At 43.2% G+C, this 18,113-nt stretch overlaps 2 protein-coding genes and 3 long non-coding RNA genes across 5 annotated transcripts; 2 read left to right on the top strand and 3 right to left on the bottom strand.

The window, feature by feature from the left end:
* Window positions 1-2,694: 2,694 nt before the first annotated feature.
* Window positions 2,695-4,748, bottom strand: LOC130533337 (uncharacterized). The gene is made up of 2 exons (XR_008952545.1): window positions 4,673-4,748; window positions 2,695-3,381 (listed from the first exon to the last, which is right to left on the bottom strand). It is a non-coding gene; the product is annotated as an uncharacterized LOC130533337 (long non-coding RNA).
* Window positions 4,749-5,317: 569 nt separating this feature from the next.
* On the top strand, window positions 5,318-6,419 carry LOC130533338 (uncharacterized). Its single transcript, XR_008952546.1, has 2 exons — window positions 5,318-5,535; window positions 6,147-6,419. It is a non-coding gene; the product is annotated as an uncharacterized LOC130533338 (long non-coding RNA).
* Window positions 6,420-7,221: 802 nt separating this feature from the next.
* On the bottom strand, window positions 7,222-9,440 carry calhm3 (calcium homeostasis modulator 3). The gene is made up of 4 exons (XM_057046624.1): window positions 8,982-9,440; window positions 8,756-8,883; window positions 8,559-8,686; window positions 7,222-8,017 (listed from the first exon to the last, which is right to left on the bottom strand). Exons 1-4 carry the CDS (start codon window positions 9,266-9,268, stop codon window positions 7,571-7,573), a joined length of 990 nt encoding a protein of 329 aa, XP_056902604.1. The 5' UTR covers window positions 9,269-9,440; the 3' UTR covers window positions 7,222-7,570.
* LOC130533339 (uncharacterized) lies at window positions 7,894-9,227 on the top strand. Its single transcript, XR_008952547.1, has 3 exons — window positions 7,894-8,560; window positions 8,635-8,879; window positions 8,995-9,227. It is a non-coding gene; the product is annotated as an uncharacterized LOC130533339 (long non-coding RNA).
* Window positions 9,441-10,595: 1,155 nt separating the features above from the next.
* hells (helicase, lymphoid specific) lies at window positions 10,596-17,435 on the bottom strand. The gene is made up of 23 exons (XM_057046617.1): window positions 17,101-17,435; window positions 16,538-16,638; window positions 16,244-16,353; window positions 15,971-16,093; window positions 15,722-15,763; window positions 15,616-15,649; window positions 15,439-15,497; window positions 15,316-15,357; window positions 14,960-15,187; window positions 14,593-14,775; window positions 14,351-14,494; window positions 13,982-14,178; window positions 13,771-13,864; window positions 13,377-13,538; window positions 12,974-13,116; window positions 12,737-12,881; window positions 12,564-12,647; window positions 12,360-12,479; window positions 12,060-12,176; window positions 11,777-11,936; window positions 11,565-11,661; window positions 11,403-11,479; window positions 10,596-11,012 (listed from the first exon to the last, which is right to left on the bottom strand). Exons 1-23 carry the CDS (start codon window positions 17,106-17,108, stop codon window positions 10,924-10,926), a joined length of 2,559 nt encoding a protein of 852 aa, XP_056902597.1. The 5' UTR covers window positions 17,109-17,435; the 3' UTR covers window positions 10,596-10,923.
* Between the last annotated feature and the right edge of the window lie 678 nt (window positions 17,436-18,113).

Below are 18,113 nucleotides of genomic sequence, written 5' to 3'. Positions count from 1 at the left end.
CCCATTAGACTCAGCGTATATTAAAGGTTTGGATTCAGATTTCTTATCAAACACGTATTTGTAAATGGTCTGATTAGATGGGGCAACAACAATATTCTTGTTATAAACCAAATGATTGATTAGGTAAAGTAACTGCTACTATTGTTAAAGTAACTATTATGACGAGTACATAAAATACAAGCCAACCGCCTGTACACATGATGGCAAACATTGGCATCAAAGTCAGTAGAAACCTCCCTCAGCGGCATCTACTCTTTGTTATCATCAATCAACAAGACTTGATAAAAATATGAAATGCAGAACCCCAATGTGCCGTACGGATGCATGTCAACGCAGCTGTACCGGATCAAATTAAAGGCTCTGCACTGCCGAGGGGGTGTTTTCATGGAAACACGATCAAAAGGAACCCAGGCTGGGCGACATCAGAGGCCAGCGTGTGGCGATGCAACATGTGTGAGCTTGCTTGACTCGGTGGTCTGTCATTAAATGGTGTCTGAGTACATTTGTTTTCAGCAGGAGCAAAAAGGCGGATGAAAGAGAGACAGGCGGTGCTGAGCAGGAAGACGACCCCGGTGACTGCAGAAGGGTCGCTTCATGTTTTCCCACTTCTGATTTTAGTCTGCACACTCTGTAGACAAGGAACCCTGTAGACATCAACTATAGCAACTCAGACTCCCTGTTTTCAGTTCTCGAGACTCCCTGTTTTCAGTTCTCGACAGGAAACCAGTGACCTACACTGTCTTTTTTAAGAAAGTACTTTTCAAGATTTCTTCAGCAAATAAAATTACACAGAGAAACACCTGATGGTGATACAAAAAAACGCGTATCCTGTGTTATGAGAGCTGCTGTGAGGGAATCGTGGTGATATAATAATATTTTTAAAGTTCACCATCTTCCTGAGAACTGGAGGTAAGTGGAACCCAGTATAGTCTTGTTCAGACCTGATTCAGTTTTAGGCAACAGTGAATGACGAGATTGTTCGTCCAAATGGGTCACATGTCTTGAATTAATAATTGTAAAGCGGAGAAGTAAAAACAGTGCAGGTTTAGACTGGAGCCGCTATGGTTGCTGGAGTTTTCCACCTTCGTTTCCTGTTGTCGTGACTGGGTCCTGAATTACAAACTGAATAACACCACAACCTCTCTCTGGTTTCTGTCAGAAAGAACACAACTGGCAACTTATCAGCAGCCAAAACAGCAGCTCAACTACATCAGTGGCATAAATAATGGAACATAAACACCCAACCAGTAATTCAGGAAAACTACAGAAGATCAACCAACGGTTTTTGATTTTTCAGCATTTTAATAAGCAAATATTAATCCAAAAACACTCAGTCAGTCAAACCATGAATAAGCAGTACAGCATTGCACTGAATTATTCCATCTTTCATTTGTTTCTGATCCATGTTCTTCTTCTTTGATACAAGGAATAAAGACAACTCTTAAACCAGCCTTACCTTGTTTTATTGATTACATTTAAATTCACAATAAATTAATTTTACATACTTAATATCCATGCAAATGAGCAGTGCTACCATTGCATCACAGAAGATCTCAGATGGAGCTCAGACGGTGAGGAATATTACACAATGTAGCCTAAAAAAAATGACCCAGCAGCTGGTAGTTACTGTTGTTCTTACTCATTCAGAAACAGATGAAGTCATGGCATTATCTCATCACATACGTGTTCTCAACACACACACGAGGGCATCATTAAAGACAGGCAGCATTAGCATTAGCAAGTCAAACTCAGCTTCCCCTAAAATGTCCAAAATGAAATGGTCAACTATGTTCCTTTGACTCTGTCGCTGACTACAAATGCATTGGAAGATTATTATCTGGGAGACGAGTTTATTCAGAATCAGCTACTTGTCAAAAGTAACTTCTCATATATTTGGCTTTCCATGAGGGTAAGTGGAAAGATCCCGTTTGGATTGACAGCTGAGCACTGGGAGCTCTGTCCCATCGCCGATTCTGTGTGTGAAGTCTAAAGACCATTTGACCAAAGATCATTTCAATGGTTCATCTGATAAAACGCACATATTGTACCTCCTTGTTTCAGTTTAGCATCATCTCAATCAGCTTTTGGCTGCGACTCAACGCCTCCCCCTATAAACGGGTACCAGCCGCCAGCAGCAGCATTCACAGGTGAGATCATAGGGAACAAAACCTGAACAATGTCTTTTCATGTTTTGCCAGCGAAGTCATCACAAAACCATCCTGCGACTCTTTAGTTGGAACTGAAGTTACTGTGCTGGTTTTAAACATCTCTGAAGTGCGCTACTTCACAAAGATGTAACTATTTTTGACAACAATCATTTGTCCTCCAGCATTGTTGTGAACAGCCTTGGAGTTATCCTTGATTTGACCTAAAAATAACTTTAAGGACAGTTTTCTGCCTTTATACTGTAACACTGTGGTATTTTCTGCATTTGCTGGGTGTTTTATAATAGAGTTTACGAGCGGTGGGTGGACTCGCACCAGTAGATGAAAAGACAAACATGTAATTGTTTTAGCCCTTTTTCTACTTGTTAATAGCTGTCTGCTAAAATCATGTCTGTTGGGATCTTACCAATGTCAGCCTGTCAGAGGGCAAGTACGCCCCCATGAGGCCGCTGTGCAGTCACGCGCATGTGTGTGTGTGAGTGTAGGCAGTAGTGATACAAGGTTTCATAACAGAGAGTGATCAAGCCCCTTAGCTTTTTAAAAATATTTATTTTCAAGTTTTAAAGGGAAGACATAAAAACAAGCACATCAACAGTCATAACAACAACGACTCGGTTTAGACATGCGGGGGAAAGTATCACGTATGTAGCAAAGAATGAAATTAAGGCGCCAGATGCACCAATAAAAGGCGTTAACCAGGGCACTCAATATGTCCCTAGAGGTCATTAAGAGTGACCTGTTATGTTGTTGGAGGCAGGCCTGCTGTGGCCTGTGAACAGCCAGATTTATGGAGTTGGGGTGATTTCAGCAGAATATCAAAGAACACATCCTCCATCAGGGAAGTTTTCAAATCGGGAATTTTAGAGGAAGCATAATGCCAAATTTTCGGGTAGGAGAAATCATGTGGCAATCCAAATTTCATCCTGAGTTCTTTGAAGGATGCAAAATGTCCACAAAAACACTTGATTCTGATATCTGATTGTGAGGGACAAATAATTCAAAGTTTTGCCTCCCTTGATTTTAATAGAGGGTTTAATGACAAAAACTCCCCATCTTGGAGAAAAACAGAGCTGGCAGGGAGGATCCAACCACTGAGTCACTGCCAAAACATCAGGGCCGCATCACTCGCTGCCCATTGGCAGTGTGTGACTATTGGCAATCCCAGTCCTCCCTCTGATTTGGGCTTTGGAAATGAGCCTTTGAGATTCTTATTGCCCTACATGTAAGACACAATTACAGAATCAAATTAATTCAAAAATAGGCAAACGTGAGAGTAATAGTAAGATTCTGACAGGGATGGAGAAACATTCTTTATGGAATTATTTCAGCCGGTCATGCAGAGTTTGCCTAACATCTATACTTTGCTTGAGCTTGACAGCATAGAAAAATCAGCTTGAAAGGAAATTTTGGGGGGTATTTTTCTTTGGGAATGCTCTCCCAAAGGCATTGTGGGTGTTGGTAGCTCAGTCTGTTGGGAACTGGGCTGAGAAGCAGAGGGTTCTCTATCATAGCCACATTGCAGTGTTCTGGTGGTAGGGGAAGGTGCAAGAACACCTTCAGAACACTGCTGAGGTACCCTTGAGCAAGGTGCCAAATGCTCATATAGGGCCTTGAAAGGGATAAAGCAGTTAAGAAGACAAGACAAGACTCTCCCAAAAGCCTGGACTGATATTGGAAAGAGGCACAATGTTTTCTCTCGCCCCCTCCCCTTGTGTTCCATGTCTGTTTCCCTTGTCTGTTTCCAGGCTGTGTGGGGCTGCTTCCTGGTTCACGCCCATCGTGCAATCTACACACCTGCAACTCATCTCCAGATAATCATCTACACCGGCCTCCAGTCTTTTAAAACAGGAGGGTGCATGGTGCCAATTTGTTGTTTCAACCCTCTGTGATCTGAAGAGTTTTTCAACTTTAGTTCTGTGTGGGATTCTATGTCTTCAGTAAAGTCTGGTCTAGTCACATCTCCTCAGTCCTGTGTGTGTCTGCTTTTTAAGGTTCAGTTCATGTTTGGCGCTCCCAACACACAAATTCACTCTTAGTCCAGTATAGTCGGACAACTGTCTGAAGACTGTTATCACTTATCAGGTGGGGTAGAAGTAGAATAAACTTCTAATTGACCTGAGCCCAATATGATTTGTGCAGACTGATGAGCATGTCTGCTTTTCCTACCTCCAGGCCAATGATCTCTGGATGTGCTCATATTTTCAAGGTAAAAGGGTTCGAGAGAGCCAACGAAATGGGCTGGGGAAAGAGGAGAACCCTGCTGAACTGGGCGGTGTAAAGGGAAGAGGGTAAATCCACTAGTTAAGACAAAGCACTAGAACAAATGAAAAAAGGTACAGCTGTATGCCTTGCATGATGGTATCCTCAGGCACCACGGACAGGTTAAAAACTCCTCCAACTCCTCCAGGGGTCACACACATGCAAAGGTTATTGCAGGTCGGACCAACACTTAACAAAAAAGTGTAAACAAAAGCTTGTCTTTGATTTTAATAGTGGTGAAATATTACCTCACAACACTTTCTTTTAGCCATTCTTCTCTTACCCCTTTTTTGAGTTTATTGTTGAATCTTCCTGAACCTTTTTTAAGGTAATCAAATGTGTATTATTATTAAAATGAGGATTTAATTGTAAAGATTATAGCAAGAACTAAAGTAGGGGGATAAGCAACAATATTATGAAGCAACATTACAGACCTTGTATGTTTGCAGTGAAACAAAATGTGTCCATCAGTTTGCTTGGTTTGTGAGAGACTGGTTCCTGTAAATTTATACCACCTTTTGTTAAGGTTGGGTTTTTACAGGACCCGAAAGCATTCGAGAACACAGTGATAAAAAGTCCAATAATAGCTTTTATTTAACCAACTCAAACCGACAGTTCTCCTGGACTGCAGAGAAGCACTCGTTCAATCTTCCAGGGCGCACAGAGAGCTCCAGCACAGAGCCAACACAGGAGTCGGCTTCTGCACGTTCACTAGTCCAGCAAAATAGGTGGAGACCTCAAACGAGCAGGGAAGACACCAAAACACTCGTAGGCAGGCGCTCCCTCCTTATATACGTAGGTGGCCTTATGGAAATTGCCGACAGATGCGCCTGCCTTCAGCGCCAGCTGTTGCCAATAATGACTCCTCCACGCCCCCTGCAGGAAAAAACAAACACAACCCGGAAACCACGGACCCAAACACCTTTTTACTTAAGTTGAATTTCGGTCTTTGATCATTGCTTTGTACTGTTGTCCTTTGATGGCACTGTTTTTGTTGCTTTTGATCCCTTTTAATCCCTGTGCTTTGATTGCGGCTAAGATATCACTTTGATCATCGCAGTGTGAAAATTGGCATCCACAGCAAAATGGAGGAAAAGAAGCAGAGAGAAAGGTCAAAAAGGACCAAGGTAGTGGCATGTGTGATAATAAATGAACTAGAGCTAGCACAGACCTCCACTGACTTGCTTATTTCCCTACACCGTGTGACTTACACACAGTATAGGGCGTGTGTGTGTGTGTGTGTGTGTGTGTGTGTGTGTGTGTGTGTGTGTGTGTGTGTGTGTGTGTGTGTGTGTGGATTACGTAGCTGCTTGTACGGCTTACTGTTCTTCCTTTTTATTGTGCGACTGAAGTTATAAACCAATATCTGAAAGGTGCAGAAAAAGGAGAACAAAGGCAACACAGGAGGAATTGCAAATTGTGGATGGTGCAGGATCTTCTGGAAGTGGTTAACTGATCAGGAATATATATTATATTTAGCCTCAAACCTGTCATAAGCAGCCATTAGGGATTTAAATTATCTCACTTTATGCTGTTGGAAGCTGTATCATGTTGAAATATTTGAATACCTCGTAATGTCTTTTGGCTTGTGGTCCATGTGCTTTGAATTTTCACTTGTATTTTTAAATTGTGTACTTTTTTTGGTGATTTTTGGCATTTTGCTTTGTTAGATTGACATTCATGAACACATTTGTTACCCTCAGCTTCCTTCTTTGCTTCCAGAGTGCAGATGTGTGTTTTCTGTTGACAAAGCTCAACAAAAGCTCAACAAAGCTCTCCTCCTCTATTGGTCACCGCCCAGGTCCAGTACCGAGCCCAGTCACAATGACGTCCTCAATCCTGGACCGCTGCTGCGGCTCTGCATTGTGGCTCTCCCACTCCACCAGATGCTGATCCTTTGTGCTGTTCATCACCAGGAGAGCCTTCGCCTCCTCAACTATGTCCAGAATGTCATTTTGCCACTTTTTGACAGCAGAAATGTTCTGTGCCAAAAACTCCAGCGACTTCCTTATTTCAACGCTGACACAATTCCGAGACATATTAGTTTTAATGAATTCACTCATTCCTTCATTGCAGAAACACAAAATCTGTTCCCAGGAAGAAATTAAAGAGGACAGGAAGCACATTGCATATCCCATTAGCACAAGAAAAACCATATTCAACAGCTGATACACTTAAAACCAGAAGAAAAAGCAAGGACTCGTCAGGATCTACCAACACAGAAGTGTTAATGGTAGGTAACAGTAACTAGATGAGGGGGGGGGGGGATATACAGTTAAGAAATACACTTACACACAAAGGAATGACTAAAGCAAACATAAAGAAAAGCCCCAATTCAGAGAATCAGAAGAGCATCTAAAAATAGAATGTTCAAAGTGATTAACATTATTGTCTCTGAACTCAAACTGGGGAACTAAACATGAGAACTCAAACAGAAATGACATAAATTACAGAGAAAAACAGTATCCTGGCAACACTGTACCCAGTAGCAGTAGTTAGTTCAGTACAGTACAGTAGCCACTGTACCCAGTAGCAGTAGTTAGTAGCAGAACAGTAGCTACTGTACCCAGTAGCAGTAGTTAGTTCAGTACAGTAGCTACTGTACCCAGTAGCAGTAGTTAGTAGCAGAACAGTAGCCACTGTACCCAGTAGCAGTAGTTAGTTCAGTACAGTACAGTAGCCACTGTACCCAGTAGCAGTAGTTAGTAGCAGAACAGTAGCTACTGTACCCAGTAGCAGTAGTTAGTTCAGTACAGTAGCCACTGTACCCAGTAGCAGTAGTACCCAGGCCGAGTGGGTGAGCTCCATATCCACAATCTGTATGCAAAATAGGTCAATCCTCATGTAGTCAAATGAGGCTCAAAACAGGCTGCGCTCTAACAACCACCTGACGGACTCAGGATTCGGATACAACATTCCAACATTCCATCAGTACCATCATTCCAAGGATTTAACATTTTTTTACATCCAAAGGAGAAATTCAACAAATGAATCTCCACAGATATGATGCTGCTAAATGAGTTGATAAGATTGTGGCCATACTGTCACCTGTATGTTCATATTTACTGTAAGATCTCTATTATATCTCTATTTAAAAATGAAGTAAAACTTTTGTTCTATATAGTTACTTTATAGGCAGGTAGACGTCATACATCAGAGTATAAACTCTTGCCGTTACCATCCTCCCATGTGACACATGTCCTGGGTCTGTAGGCCATCCTGGTCACGTCCAGTTCGGGTTTACTGAAGTACCACTTGTTGAGCAGCTGGTTCATTTGGTCCTGCTTTGAAATCCCGTGAAGCCTGTCATCTTCTTCCTCCTCCTCTTCCTGGGCACATCTGAAATTCAGTGGGTGGGGAAGATGGAGGACAGTGTCCTCCCTCATGTCTTCAAAAAACTGCACTACACATTTCCGTGCAAAATCGCGAGCGTGCAGGACACAGGTTTCATCAAAGAGCTTCTGTTCCACGTCGAGGTAGTTGCTCCAATAACGGGTCTGAAGGAAGCTTCCGTGATCCTCGAAGCAGGGCTTGAGGAGGCGCCCCAGTGCTCCCAGCACTATGAGAAAGAGAAGGATGGACCAGCCAATCGCCTTAGCAGGGTGAGAAAAGGGGTAAAGTCAACAAACGCTGTAGGTCCAAGGTTGCAGTTATTGTTACAATCCAGTCTGTCAGCGGTACCAATTGTTCTTGTTCCTCTCGTGGTGAACAAGTATGGCAGCTTTTCTTTTACAAACACTAATGTTGCTGCAGTCATGTGTTTGCCTCAAACCCTTCTTTCCCTTTAAACCTCCCTGAAATAAATGCACAGTTGTGATGAAACCCAGGTGTTCCCGGGCTAATGCTCCTAACCCACATGCAATCAATGCATCTGCCTGGTAGGAAGGACTTTTCCAGATGAGCAAACTAAAGTTTCCTTCCTTCAATAGGGGAAATCGCAGTGGAAGCTGAAGACGTCCATCCATGTCAGTGAAGACGTAATATAAATTAAGAATAAAGTGTGTTAAATGGGTGGAATCATGAGAGTAGCCGAGGACCCTCCTTTAACGTTGTCCAACCAAACCAATCAGCTGAGATCTGGGCTGGTGCTTCAGAAAACAAAGCAGGGAGTGTTCCCTCTCACCTCATACTTACTTGTGAGTAGCAGCGAACATAGCGAGACACTGCTTTGCGGAATGAGCTGTTTCTAAAAATGATGTCTTCCTTGCAGGGCACTTTGGCCATCATTTTGACCACATCCAGACCTGTGTTGTTGGGTTGACCTGTGGAAACAAACCCACATCATACGTTGAACCGTCTGGGCTACTCTTGGCAGAGTATGCTTGCAGTACCAGAGAAGAGTGTCGGGTCCACGCTGATACTGAAGGCGCAGATGAAGACCTTCCCATCAAGCAGGGTGACCAGGATCCACACCAAAGGTGCTAGAAGGGCCCTCTGGATCATGGCAGAGAAGAGGTACCTGCAGCAAGACAAAAGCAACATCATTCTCACATCAAACATTCCTTAAAATAGATTCACAAATAAAAGCCACCAAAATAAGCAACTTTTTTGACTCACTTCACCACCGCAGGGTTTTTAGATCGGTTCCCAAGGGGCCTCATCCACTCGTCCATCATGACGCCTGTGTGTCGGTTGACCAGAACCCCCAGGAAGAAAAGTATGATCGGTGGGACAATCATCACTCCCAGAGAGTAGAGCTTGTTGTACTGAGGAAGACACGGGCAGTTAAAGTCAAAGCTGGTGTAGAGCTTGACGCTGACCAGAGCCAGGATGATGCAGATCCCATTGGAGATGGACTCAGAGTTGGACTGGAAGTACTGCAGAACTATCTTTAGACGCTCCATGTTAACTGTCCTGTAGGTGCAGAATGTGCGAGAGCTGGAGAGGTAAAAATCCTGAGAGGGAGCCGCAGCGATCACAGACAGAATGCAAAAACACACCTGAGCTGGTGACGGAGACACACCCAGTCTGCTGGGGAAGCAGCACGGCCGTCACAAAAGGAACTCCACTTCCTGACAGCATTGTGTCACCGCCGAGTTGAAAACATCAAAGCTGCAGCCAGTCAAACTTCCCCCCGTGTTTGGCCGCAATCAGGACCTTTATTTACACAAGCAGGATCCAGTTACACACTATGGAAATAAAACAGATCATCATCAATCCTAAGGCAGTCTATGAAATCAAGAATTGTTAACGACCTACAATAAGACTTGTAGTACTTTTACTTGTTCAGTGATCTGCTGCAAAGGCTAATATGTCTTGTATTTATTCATGATTTGACACTGGTGACAGCAGGTCTGATGACTGTAGACCCAGTGCACGAGCATAGGCTTGTCATGCTAAGCTAATGCATTTAACATTGGTCTCTGGCTTCATTAACGTACACAAACACACGAGATATGAAACCAGGCCATGCCAGAGCAGCGACTCCTCGCAGCACACAGGTTTGTTTAGGCTGTACATTAAAATGTGAGTGCATTGAACTGTGGGTGCAGCCTTTACAAACCACACTTGTTTAGCAAAACCCGGCTTTCTCATCTTCTTGATGACGTTGTCCGTAAATGGGCCTAAATGTTCTCCTTTTCTGTTTTTCTTTGTGTCACCTTGAATGTGATGTCAGGGTTTTGTGCAATGCATATGTAGGTGGCATTAAGGTTAGCATTTTAACATTGTATCTGTACGGAAAAAGTCCAACGTATTAAGCAATTAAAGCAATGAGGCACACATCCTGGAAAAGTGCCCCAGGAAAAATATATATTTTATCCCTCCATTACATGATTTGAACATGGAGCCTTGTATAAAACTGCAGTGCTGTAAAGTCTAATTAAGAGCATTAACTGTTTGCTAAAAAATGTAAAACAGCTCATAGCTTTAAACTATATGATAAAATTATATAATTATATATATATATTATTTACAAAATATATAGTTTTATGGTGTAATCATTCAAAGTGTTAATGTGAATTTAGAAGGCTGTTTATACAGAACAGTTTTGACGGTGTAGCCTAACTTGTTTTTAAGTTTTATTTTATTTTGTGTTCAAAGAGATGTTTTCTTTTCTTTGGTCTAGCTCATAAAGCAGTGGTCATTAGTATCAGTCAGGAGTACATTTTGACCAAGTTTTAATGGGATACAGTTTGTTGGGCTACGAGCATGAAGAGGACAACGACTGGATATATTTACTAAGGATGGAACCATTTTATTCAATAGTCAGAAGAAAAGAGAAAGTCAGAAAAGAGATTTACAAGTAAAGATTCAACACAACAGGAGTGAAAACTACATGGAAAAGCACCATAATTCTTTTCATGGCTGAAAAACGTGTCACAAAGAATGGAGAATCCTAAATGAAGAATCAAAGTAATTTTCTCTATGAAAATGATCATTGCCTAATAATGTCAGTCAGGTCTTGGGGAAGGTGAATCGCACAGCCTTGAAGACAACGGAACAAAGCTTGGGAAGAACTCAGTGATTGACAGCTTGTTGACCTTCTTCCGTCAGCATGTCAGGTCAGGCGGATTTCTGAAGACTCGTCGGTGTCGATTATTCTGAACACTCCAACCTTCGCCTGCTTTGTGCTCTTCTTTGCGTTCTCTGAAAATGTAAATGTGGGTTAAAGTCAACATTAGGGACGAATCATAGTCAACGAAATCACCTTTCAAAGGTGTCGCAGGTTTAGTTTAATTCATTTACTATTTTTGGGGGGGGGAAAGACGAGCCAGAAATCTGTGCACATTGTTTCTATCCACTTCTATTGAAAATTAGTTTATAAAACTTGTAGCGACTCAATATCTCCAGCATTTATGTCATGAGTTCTTGTCAAGATTCTTCACAAAACTGTAATTATAACAAGAATTTTGGCTCTTTTCAGACCTGCATTTGTTCCCATAACTATTGCTGCAGCCTCATAACTAAATGATAATTAAAGGGATTAAATATGTGCCAGCAGCTCTGAACAACATTAAAAACGGAGCATCTTCTCACCCAGCAGGTCAGTGCGATCCAGCAGAGTCTCCAGGTCCTTGTCGCTGATCACCTTCCCCTTCGACACTTTCATTTCACTGTCGGAACAGTTAGAACCGCGTTACTCTCTGGAAAAACGCTTTAGCTTTTCCATAAAGGGTTCAAAATTGGAGCATTTCGCACCACTCGGAGCGTCTGGTCTTCAGCAACTCCATCAGCTCGTTGAGATCGATGCCACTTTTGGATTGGTTCAGCTCCGACTTCCCACCTTTGAACTTGTCTGGTGAGGAAATGAGCAAAGTAAAGTAAATGTCTGAGGACGGCGGCGCAACACGAATCAGACACTGATCACGCCAACGGGCATTTTTCCCTCTGACAAATGTGAAGCGGCTCACTCTTGTGGATGACCATTTGCTCCAACTTTCTCTTGTTGGAGGCCCTCTCCAGTATTTTCTGGTCGATGGTGTTAGCTGTGACCAGGCGATACACCACGACCGGTTTGGTCTGGCCGATGCGGTGACACCGGTCCTGGGCCTGCAGGTCTGCCTGAGGGTTCTGACAGAGGAGCAAAACACACTTTCATCAAACAGTCAAACTATTTTAGAAACTCTGGGTTCGTTATCAGACTGTTATCTATGCAGACGGACAGACGGACAGCCAGACGGGATCGGCACCCACCCAATCACTGTCAAAGATGATAACCGTGTCCGCTGCCGTCAGGTTGATTCCAAGTCCTCCTGCTCTGGTGCTCAACAGGAACAGGAACACTTGGGGGTCGTTAGAAAATTTTGTGATCTGTGAAGGAAAAAGCAGCAGTGATGCAACAATAAGGATAACAGTCGGGACAAAGATGACAATTATGTGGTTCATTAAGTTCGTACGACATCACATAAATTAAAACATTCCAAAAAAATTGACAGCTTCAGTGAAGCGACTGCCGCCCATCTGTAGGAGTCATGGCTTGTTTTGTGCGCTCACATTTTCTTCTCTGTCAGCGAACGACATGCTTCCGTCCAGTCGGCTGTACTGGAAGCCCCTCAGGAAACAGTAATCCATCAAAATGTCCAAGATGGACGTCATCTGACTGAAGATGAGAACCTAGAGAACGACGATCACGTCCCACGTTAGCCGCTCATCATCGACTGTGAGGATGATGACGATGCTCTTCTGATGTGCAGTTACCTTATGTCCTCGTCGCTTCAGAGCCGGCAGCATTCGGTCCAGAATGAGAAATTTCCCAGAGCTTTGCACCAGCTGTTCATCGATCTGCAGAGATTTGAAAGGCACACGGGGGGGTAAACACCAGCGGAGCGTGTGACGACCCACATCGGCAGAGGGAAAATTAAGCAGGTGACCTTGAACTGCTGTGTGACGGGGTCCAGGGGGTACGCCACAAGGTAGGGGTGGTTGCAACATCTCTTCAGCAGCATGAGAATATTCTGCAGCTTCATGTTGATTTGAGCATCTAGCGGGCTCTGGACCTGCAGTACTGAAGGGGAGCTGGGGACCACAGGAGCGCAGGTTCGCGTGAAAGGAGGACCGAACATTCTCCCCAACACCCCACAAAACAAATTAAAGTGTGCATCGCTCACCTCTGCTCATGCTCCTTACGGACGTCTTCTAGGTACTTCTCCAGGTCACGCGGTGTGTCTTCATCCGTTTCTTTATAGCTCACCACTTTTCGGTTGCGTCGTTTGGGCCTGCCGCTCGGTGTCAGATCAGCAGGTCGCTCCTCCTAAATAAACAATGATAATAAACAAGATACAGCAAATTTCTGTCACTGCAATGATGGAAGCTAATGTTTCCAGGAGAGTTTTTTTAGCAGCACCTTCTTCATCAGGTAAAAGTTTCACAAATCGACCAGTTTATTTTCCATTATTCCTCTGCACTCTCAGATGTCTGGCTGGGAATAAACCAGTCAGCCACGTGTATTTTGCAGAGACAACATCAAACACTTCAGACACACATCGATGGTGCTGTGATACACAGCATTACCTTTTCCATGCCCAGCATCTTGGCGATCGTTTTGTTAACTACCGCGGTGTAAAGAGCCTCTTGTTTGGCTGTCAGAGGAGCGTAAACAACAATCTCCTTCTTAGGAGGAACCTCAAGGGCCACGTCTGTCTTCAGCCTCCTCAGCAAGAATGGCGTCAAGATCTGAAATAGCAATAAGAGTCGTTTATTAAACCGAGCAAGCTTCAGCACAGAAAATGGATTTTTGTGACTTCTGTGTCAGGGAATCTTAAATCAGGCAATCAGGCCAAACCAGGCCAGGCCAGAGAGGCCAAACAAGCAATAATTAGTTCAGGTTTTCAGCAGAAGCACACATCTCGCGCTTTAATGAGGGTTTCAATGGCTGTGCAACAGCGGCGCTGGCCTGAGAACTGACCTGGTGCAGCATGCTCAGAATGTTCTGCTCACGTTCCGCAGCCACCACATTCTCTGCCTCGCTGATGGAGTCGATGTCAAACCACAATTCGAAGCTACAGCACAAAGACAACAACCAAAGCAGGTACAGCTTAATAATCAACAACAACACAGCTCCGTTGAGAGATGAAGGCAATCGGTCACCAATGACCACTGGATGCTCGTCTTCGTACCTCTTAAGGTCATCAAAAACCTCCGGCAGCAGGAAGTTGAGGAGGGACCAGAGCTCAGCGAGGTTGTTCTGTAGCGGTGTGCCCGTCAGCAGCAACTTGTTGTCAGTGGGCAGCCGCTTCAGCTCCCTCACCAACCGACAGTTGAGGTTTTTGATCCTGTGGCCTTCGTCTACAATTAAGTACTTCCACTGGAAGCGCTGGACACGAGACAAATGTTGGTTGTTTTGTGGATCAAACCATGAAGCAAATGCATTAATAAATCAGGGATACAGGTATAAAATCATGCACTAAAGCACAGACTATTGCAGCAGCCCCAAAAACACCATATATATTAGTGTGTTCATCCCATTGGCTGAGCTGGAATCTCACCTGTAGGAATTTTCTGTCGATCATGGAGATCTCAAAGGAGGTGACAACGACAGGACACGTGCTGAGGGGCCCCTGAGGCCTGCGGATCTGCTTCATTAGCTTGGCCCGCTCGGCCTGGGAGCCATGATAAAGCAGCACAGACACCTGGGACAAACACAGGAGACAAGACAGTCAAGCTTTGGCATGGCTTCCCAGTGGTGCCAGGCTGAAGAGCACAAGGGTTCAGAGGCACATGCGCTCACCTCAGGTGTGAATCGCTTGAATTCGCTGATCCAGTTGGGCAGCGTGGACAAGGGGGCCACGACCAGGAAGGGGCCCATGACTTTCCTTTCTATCATCATGGCGATGTGAGCGATGCACTGGATGGTCTTTCCCAGTCCCATCTCATCAGCCAGAATTCCATTGATGCCATTTTCCCACAACATCTGCAGTCACACAGGACACGAGAGGGATTATTAACTGGCTTGAAAGGGAAAAGTCCAACAAAGATAGAAAGGATTCGATCAGATTTTTGCCCTTTAAAAAGGTCCAAGTGTCCAATTTAGCTAAAAAGTAGCACAATAAAACAGCAAAGTGAAGAAGGCACTCAGACAACAACGCCATACTGACCCTCAGCCATTCGATGCCCTCAATCTGGTACCACCTCATCACGCCTCCAGTGAAAAGCTGTGGCTGCTGGGCAGGAACCGGCTCGCCGTTAACCTTCCTGTGAGGGTCCAAAAGATGCTTGGCATTGTCCCGCACCGTCTCTGAAAGGCGGTTCTTGATGTCTTGGTTGGAGTCGCTCATCTTCTCGATATCCTCGGCCTCTATTTTCTTTGAGGCCCGAGCTTCTTCCTAACATCAGAGGGGCAGTTTATTATGTTGCAAGTTCATATTCAGTTGAACTGATGCATCCCTCTGCAAAATGTCTTTACGGCTTTTCCACACACAGAAAAGAACATTGAAAGAAAATGAGCCACTACCGTCTCTGCTGCTTTGGCTTTCTTAGCTTGGGACATGATCTCCTGAAAGGCACAAATCAACCGATGTGAGAAACTCCCTGAACAAGAGCTATCCTAAAGAAATAAAGCTGCCAAATCCTTTACCTCTTTTGACATCACATCTGATATTTTGTAGTCGTCGTTCCTCTTTCTTTTCCTTTTGTCTGTTTGAACAGAGGAAGAAGTCAAACTTCACATTCACTTACAAAAGGAAAAAGATAACAGCAACAACAATAATAATAATAATAATAATAATAATAATAATAATAATAATAATAATACCTTTCTCCAAGTCAGCATTATTTTTCACCGGTGCCTAAATTGAAAAACATGCATAACTACACGATTCTTTCATAAATAAAGTCATTTTCTCTGAAATCTGCCTCACCTTCTTGGCCTTCTTGTCAGTTTTCTCCTTCTTGACTTTTTCCTGAATGCAACAGAACGAAGCACGTTGAGTGATCGAGCGGTGCCGCGGAGGCACAGAATTAGAATTAGAATCAGGTTTATTGCCATTGTACATGTAATACACAGTATTACACAAGCTAGGAATTTGTCCTGGTGTGACGCTGCGACATTCAACATAAAAAAGACAACATTAGAATAAGATAAATAAAATCTTGTAGATGTGGCGTACCTCGTTTTGTTGTTGCTCCATTTTAGTCAGGAGGAACTTAGAATAAATGTTGCTCTTTTGAAGAAGGTGCTGCAGCCTCTTGTAGCGCATCTCATGAGAGTCCCTCTCCCAAGACTCACGCGCCTAATGGTGAGGGTGGATTAAAGAAAGAACGAGACAGGGATCAGTTCTCATTAAAGTATCTTTTTAAAACTATAGTTGTTTTTTTTAAATAGTTAACACACCCCTGGAGCAGGCTGATGGAGAAATGAGCTGGATTAGTGAGTGACAAACCTTTATCATCATCTCCTGCTCCTCTCGCTCCCTTTCTTCCATCAGCTGTTTTTCCTCCTCTTCCATCTCCTTCGTGATGACAACTTCAGAAGCAGCAAAGTTTGCACTGGCTTTTTGAAAAGAAATAAGAGGTACTTCTAAGCCTTCAACAGCCGACGCTTCCATTATGGAAAGAGACATTTGGACTTTTCGGTTTAAAAGTTGATTTATAAACCTGACTTTTCACCCATGATGGGAACAAATCACACCCTTCAGGAAGCTCCCGTGGGGCCCCTGATATCGTAGGGGACTGACCTTTTAAAGCCCCGCTGGTCTCCATGGCTGTACCAAGCGGCTCCTCTGGTTCATCTGGTTTGGGGCAGCTAGGAGAGGAACTGCGATTTTCCTCGTTCACACTGTCAACATTAAAAAGGACAGAAATCTAAAGCGACCCGGCTGGACAGACAGAATTAGAAAAAGAATTAAAGTCCAAATTTCAGCTCTAATTCAAAGGGACTTTAAATTCCAGGTTCTTTCTGTCTGTAGCATAACTCAAACATTTAAGAACAGATTTTCATTAATTTTTCCAGGAGCGTTGATAATGCACAAAGGAACCGCTCATTTTGGTGATGTTCCGCTGGGTCAACTTTGATCTTTCAAATAAGCCTAATGTGGCTTTTTTGAGCTGAAAATGAGTTAAACTTCATAAGAGAAGCGTTTTTATCTTAGACATATGAACGTGTATGAATATGTGTGTGTTGGCATGCGTGTGTGTCGTGTCCCATGTGGATACTTTTAACGAAAAGGTGCATTTATGTGGGTAATTAACAGATTTTGTGCAAAGTCGCAACATTTAACATACCTAATGAATAACTTACCAGCTCATTTCTGCAAACAGTCACGGTTGGTGATGATTTTGAGGCAATTAAGGGTCTCTTAGTCAAGAGAATGCGCCTATTTCTGTCGGTAAAAGAAAATTATCCAAGTTAAATAAAACGGTTACGAAACCCGGTGGTACCAGTCATGGACATAACCGGTAAATATTGACTAAAGTAGTGTCCGGTGAGCGTAAGCGACCTCTGCTATCAATTGTAAAACAAAAAACGACTGTCTATTTTAAAACTCTGCGACAGTGTAAAGAAAATCTAGTTTTAATTTCAGGTTGATAGGAACACCGCAAACAGTTTGTCGGCAATAAAGTTGAGCACACGGGAGCGCTGATAAGTAATGTATGTCCGAAAAAAAAACCTTCAAAATAAAACAAATATGGCACGAATATCACTGAAGAAGGTTCTTTCGACACGCCTTAACTATCTTTTATTGTGAAGGAAACATCATTTCCGTCACTCATTTCCTTTGTGAATTTAGCTCTTGACACAGTTGAGAGAAGGGGTTGTTGTAGGCGGGACTTTTAAATTCGCGCCAATACGGACCAAACTATTTCCTAAAATAGGGGGCGATAAATGATTGAAGCGTAAAGTAATGGGCTATATAAGAGATCAATGCAAATGTTGTAGTCGAGTTAAGATAAATAACATAATTAAAACGGAAAACAATTAGGTACAGATTGCAAATCATTTCAAATATAAACAATAGATCAGCAGAATTTCCCAGCACCCCTCTAAATGGCAAAGAACAAGACACCTAATCTGATATTTCCCGCGATTGGAAACAGGAAACTTCATGTCCGGCCAAGAGTAGATCTGGTGGTTATAAAGACTTGAAAAGACTTCATTTTCTTTACTATAGTCTGAACAAGAAGCTGTTTTATCTTAATTTTAGCCAAAGTGGTTGTCATGGTGACTACAAAAGAAAATTAGTAATAATGAACCCTCCAACTAAAATCTAGTCACACACACAGTTTTGTTGTGACCTTGTTTTTCTTTATCAC

This window comes from Takifugu flavidus, chromosome 11 (genome assembly GCF_003711565.1).
Source record: "Takifugu flavidus isolate HTHZ2018 chromosome 11, ASM371156v2, whole genome shotgun sequence".
In the NCBI taxonomy this organism is placed as follows: domain Eukaryota; kingdom Metazoa; phylum Chordata; class Actinopteri; order Tetraodontiformes; family Tetraodontidae; genus Takifugu; species Takifugu flavidus.
The sequence above is the reverse complement of the archived record's forward strand: the minus strand, read 5'-3'. Positions and strand labels throughout refer to the sequence as shown.